General features: G+C 37.6%; 1 protein-coding gene across 1 annotated transcript; it reads left to right on the forward strand.

Annotated features, from left to right (window-relative positions):
• Window positions 1-6: 6 nt before the first annotated feature.
• On the forward strand, window positions 7-6,106 carry LOC108631818 (uncharacterized). The gene is made up of 13 exons (XM_018035983.2): window positions 7-1,229; window positions 1,332-1,584; window positions 1,662-1,765; window positions 1,968-2,276; window positions 2,529-2,804; window positions 3,024-3,082; window positions 3,237-3,241; window positions 3,352-3,476; window positions 3,743-4,006; window positions 4,175-4,427; window positions 4,544-4,647; window positions 5,155-5,490; window positions 5,667-6,106. The coding sequence occupies exons 1-13, from the start codon at window positions 1,026-1,028 to the stop codon at window positions 5,964-5,966; spliced, it is 2,592 nt and encodes an 863-aa protein (XP_017891472.2). The 5' UTR covers window positions 7-1,025; the 3' UTR covers window positions 5,967-6,106.
• Window positions 6,107-6,140: the final 34 nt, after the last annotated feature.

The following is a 6,140-nucleotide window of genomic DNA, read 5'->3' on the forward strand; positions in this document are numbered from 1 at the left end:
ATGCGTTAACGGTATCTGTCCCATTTACATCATATACTAACGAAGATACCACCAAATATAATGAAATGAGAGAAGAACAATTTTTGCCTGCATATAATAATCATTTCTGTTAGACAGTATTATGGAAGTGACAACTGCGGAGGAAGCGTAGGTAATAATCAGGTGATGTCACCCGTGGAACCGTTAATTCATTAAAAGGAATGTCTCTCAAAGCTTTCAGTGGTGTATTATTATCTGAACCTATTATCATATCCTCACGCGTCTGTCGTGTTTTTAATTCACGAATTTCTCACTTTATGCGAAAATCGTTAACATCGATTTTTAAATAATTTTTATTTCAGGTAATAAGCTCAGCTTTGTCTTATCTCACAATGACAAGAAATTACAGTACATAAAATATCATATTCAGTGATGTTGTAAACTCAATATAACAGTAAAAGTGCATTTGTTGTGTGAAGTAAATTGTGCACTAGAAAATAAGGTTTTCCATAGTTGATTCTAATCATTTCATTTGATTTCGTTTGATAAATACCTGAGACATCGCAGCAAGTTAGTGAAGGAAGAATTCGCTCTTGTTCTCGAGACAGTCTGTTCCCGGGAGAAAGGTACCTTGAAAATGCAGCAAGTATAGAAGACAGTTCGCTCGAAGGCCATAAAAGTCTTTTCCAAGTCTTCTACACTTTTCAATTTTGTCATTTCTTGACAGTTTCACCCTCGAACTGTGTAACCTGTTACCCTCACTTTTCACGAGATCACACGCTGCACTGCAAAGGTACTGTTTCTTTCGTATGACGTCGTGACAATTAGAAGTGCATAATTTATTCATCGGCCGGTACGTATACATCATCGCGCCTGTCTCCCCTGACGTGTGAAATTCGCCACGAAGAGGCAGGTTTCCCTCACGGAAATAATTTGTTACATCGATAGCATCAAAGGAAAATGTTAAAGCGTCTTTGTGTGAAAGAGCAGAGGCCGAATATGTTCACTGACACTTCAATTTGATTTGCTACAAGGGACGAATTGACATGGAGAAGTCGTCTAACTCGGAATTCAAAGACATGTCCATTTACTGGTCGGTTTTTTTCTTAAAGGCAGCAGGCATGTGGCTGACGTCGGACGATAAAGAGGAACGCCATAGGAGATACGTTTATGCGCTCAGTGCCTTCGCGCTTATATACGGTATCTATGTGAACACCATTGATTGTTATTACAGCTGGGGTGATCTAAGCGTAAGTACAGACACTGATCAACGATACCACATATATTTCATTATAAAGAACGAAATGACAATGAATGGAACAAAATAAATTTGAGATCTTTTATTTTTTCAGCATTGCATATTCTTGATTAATAATACACTGTGCATTCTGCTTGGTATATACAAAATAACAATTTTAACTACTCAGAGAATGGAGTTCAGGAAGATTGTCCTATACGCGCAGAAGAATTTTTGGCATTCGAATTACAGTGGATACGAAAAGGAAGTTTTTGTGCAGTGTCAAAAATTTTGCAAACTATGGCTCGTAACTGTAAGCTTCCTTACACAAGCCAGCCTAGCGGGCTATGCGATTACCCCTATCGTTTGTTAGTAAAGTAATATCATTTTATTTTATTAACCGTATTCCATTTATTGTCACACCATACTGTACTGTATCTTTCAGTGAATATAGGAAAGAACGAGTCAGACAGAGTACTTCCGTTCAATATGTGGTTGGACTTGCCGCTGTCACTGTCACCGTACTACGAATTAGTATTCATCTTTCAGGTATTATAGCTCACCGATCATCAAATCGACGATCTCAGCTTTTAGAAAAGGTTGTCGGATTCGTATGATTGTCGAAATAGAAGCGATCGACATATGTTCGACAACATTTTCCTGTTCGCTTCTCCATTCTTATTCAGTCATGGCGATCAATCAATAATTATTTCGTATAAGTTACTCGTACGAAAAATTGCTATTTACACAGATGTTGTGTGTGTATCAAATCGGGATCGTCTATATCTGCAGCGACACGTTTTTGTGTATATTGAATATACACGTAATTGGTCAACTCCGAATTCTGCAATATAAATTCTTGAAACTTCAGTCACCTACCAAAACGGACTTGATCGACTGCGTGAACGAGGATTACTTAAAGCTGAAGAAGTGCATACGAGATCACCAAGCGCTGATTAAATTCTGCGACATGCTCGAAGGCGTTTTCTCGCTGCCGATCCTTGGTCACATGGTCGTCTTCAGCTTGCTTATGTGCTTCGACACGTACGAGATACTTCTGGTACATACAAACAGTTAAACCTTCTGTCTGTGCATTCAATGATGTGAAACGTTTTTCTAAATTCCAAATGAATTTGAGCAATTTATTATGGGAGACACATTTTTAAGTGTTCATGCAATTTAAAGCTGCATGCAATTATAAGAATCTATTTAAAGCAATTTGTAGTAATTGAGCAATTGTAGAATATCTAAGAGTTATTCAATTCAATTGTCTGTACATTTTTCTCAAAATATTTTTATTTTTGCGTTGTAGGCAGACGGACCCCTCGTGTCGCAGACTATTTTCGTTTTCCATATGGTCGGTAGTTTTCTGCACATAATTTTATTCACGTCCAGTTGCCAAGGACTGATCGACGAAAGTACGAATGTTAGCCTAGCGGCGTACTCATCCTGGTGGATGGATTGTCCGATGAACAAAGTCGGCATAATGCTGCGAAGAGATATTCTGATAATACTATTGAGGACACGGAGACCGTGCTGTCTGACCGCTGGTGGATATTTCCCTGTGTCTTTGGAAACTTCTACTGCTGTACGTCGTTCCTGATCCGTATAATTCTGAGTCTGAAAAACACGTCGAATAATTGTATAAATTTTACTTTTCTCTAAATATTATTTTTCTTGGAAGTTTATTGCATCAAATATTGGAAATATTTTCTTATCAGATCTCTTTAATTTCTGACAGAGAGCTTACGACTCGTACAACGTTAGCACTGATTAAAAATTTGTTCAATTGTATTTTATTTTACAGCTGATGAGTTCTACGATGTCGTACTTTACGCTTATGAGGGAGTCCTCGGCCAAGGAATAGCAAGTCAATCACACAATATAATAGACATAAGATTTGCATATCGATTTCACTACACTTACTGTTGTGAACATTTTTATATTTAGGACACAAAAATTTAATAAACATTCGACAAATGACTGATAATATTATATAGGTCTCGTTGCATGTTAATAGTATCTGTAATGTTCAATGTTAAACGATACAAACATGATTGTAGTCAATACAAGTTGAAAGCAATAATCCAAAAAAAATTAACAACTTTATAATCCACATGCCACATGTGGATTAGGTCCTCATGAAAATATTACAATGCTAGTCTTATTAGGTCGAAGTACAATTAGCAGCATATCCTGCGTGCAGGATGGACCAAAAAATGGTTTCCGGTATCCTATTCGGAGTTTTCAAAAGGTCACGGTTAGTGCTAACAATAACTATTCGAAGTCCGTCTGCGAACTGCAGTCGGAAATGAATTTCTCTTCATTCGACAAAGACATGATGTTTAACATCCAACAGCTTTACACCTGCGCTCAAAGGTGAGGCAGGTGTGTTATTTATAAATTATGCATACGGATCCCGTCCATCAAGCCTCGGTTTTCTTAAATCTTCCTGTCTGTCTGAGACGATGAAGAAAGGGGAAAAGTATAGACGGTGGTATCAAACGTAGTCGACGTGTCATCTAGAAAAGAAAAATGACAGGCGTCTTGAAGGAGGTGAACCACGATGTTTCATCGGCGCGTAAAATAGAAAAGAACAAATCGTCGTCGAATAAAGATTACGCTCTATCAGTAACGACGTTTTTATTAAAAATCGTCGGTCTCTGGCTGGCTAAGGACAGGAAGGAACAACGAACACGTGACTTAACGTTACTCTATACAGTGATAGCAATTCTGTTTGGTGTAGTTGTACAATTCAGGGATTTCTATTTCTCTTGGCCGAATTTTTCGGTGAGTATACATGCTGTTTCTTTATGTATTAAATAATTTCATAACAACGACAGTCCACCTCAACTGGCAAGACAACATTTTTTTAATACGGTATACGTTTATATAAAACAAAAAATTTGTTTATTTGATTGAATAATTAGTAAAAAAAGAAATCCCTTTTCATTATAGGACTGTACTTATACAGCTTGTAATATTCTATCCCTGGTACTGGTTTTATTGAAATTATCCGTTATATTTGTTCAGAGAACAAAATTTTTCGGCCTGGTTAAGTATACTTACAAACATTTTTGGCATACTAATTACGATTATAACGAAATGGTACTGTTGCAAGAATGCAGACGAATCAGCGCCCTATGTATCGCCATTATCCATTTTTGCGCTCAGGGTACGGTCATCAGCTATGTACTGACACCTATCATGGGTACGCTTATTATGACAAAATAAATGTGTCACATAATTACGTCCTTGTCTAATTCGTTTTACATTTAATCGAAGATATCAGCTAATTACGTGATTAATTTTTACCGCGCGTTTCAGCAAATATAGGGAAGAATGAAACTGACAGAATACTTCCATTCAACATGTGGGTTGATCTACCCGTAGCCATCACTCCGTATTACGAAATATTATTTGTACTTCAGGTACATATATTAACAACATTAAATATATACATTATTATTTGACATCTGAACAGTTACAAGGAATGTCATCGAAGTACTGACGGAATCGGACTAAATGTTCTATAGCATACGAAAGGGTACATCGTAAGCTGATTAAAAATTGTTCAATTCGCAACTGCGTATTTATAGAAAATCCACTTAAGAGGGTCGTGTTTTACAACCTGGCGTATGAACAGCTCGCCTGAATAGTAAGAAAGGAAAGCAAAAGAGATAAAAAATACGGACTTGTCTACTGCCTGTGAGCCTGAATTTTGGGCATAGACCCCTCGTAAGAAATGTTAATTCCATCATCATTTCGACTGTATTCCTTGTTACACAATCGAGACACTTAGATGTGTATTACGAAATCATAAGCAATTATTCGCTAGACAATCGCTTTAAAAAATAGTAAAAGAAGTGATCGATCAAAATGATTAATACTACGTCGACAGTGATGAGTACTATACAACAAATTTCACGTCTGCTCAGGTTCTCTCCTTGTGCCACGTTGTTATCTGTTACATTTGTTTCGACAGTCTTTTGTGTTTGGTGAATCTACACGTGGCTACTCAATTTCGTATACTACAATACAGGTTCTCGAATTTGGGGAACACGAGCAACGTGTACTCGGGGGATGATAATAACAGCTGGAGAGTGTTAGAATTCGTGAAGAAATGTCGCGCCTCGTTTGAGGCCTGCGTGCAACAGCATCAGAGCCAGATCATGTATTGTAAAATGCTGAACAGTTTATTTACGATGATTGTGTTAGGCCACGTATTAGTTTACACCATACTCCTCTGCCTGGTTGGCTACCAAGTATTTTTGGTACGTAGCCACCCTAATTTCTAGATTTCCCTTAGTACTTCATAATAATCATTCCTTTTCATCGCACACACAACTTTGCCAAAAAAAATTAAGTTCTACATTTTTTATAGAACCTCGTTTCATGCTTTTGCACTAGTTATTAAAATTGAGTATGTTGCATTTTATTTAATACGTAGGCCGATGCACCTCCAACGCGGCGGCTAATTTTTGTGTTCCACATAACGGGTAGCTTGTTGATGTTGCTACTGTTCACGTTCAGCTGCAGCGGTTTAATAGAGGAGAGCATGAATGTTGGAACCGCGATATACTCTGGGCCTTGGATAGATCTGCCGATGAATAGGATCGGTACGAGTCTACGGAAGGACTTGATAATGGTTATAGTAAGATCCGGGAAGCCGTGCTGTTTAACCGCTGCCGGATTCTTTCCCGTCTCTGTCGAAACCTTCACTACGGTATGCAATCTTTTTTTATACTGAATCATAGAAAACATGGTTAAATAGTATGAGCGCATTATGGTCCGCTGAGTTATTGTGACTATTGCGCGAGGTGGGGAGAAATGAGTTGGGCATGCCTACTCTACATTCTCTGCAAAAAGTATTCATTCAATTAATGTATCTCTCCCGAAACCATTCAACAATATATATAAATAT

Source organism: Ceratina calcarata, unplaced genomic scaffold (assembly GCF_001652005.2).
Source record: "Ceratina calcarata isolate Rehan_Ccalc_2016 unplaced genomic scaffold, ASM165200v1 scaffold97.2, whole genome shotgun sequence".
NCBI lineage: Eukaryota > Metazoa > Arthropoda > Insecta > Hymenoptera > Apidae > Ceratina > Ceratina calcarata.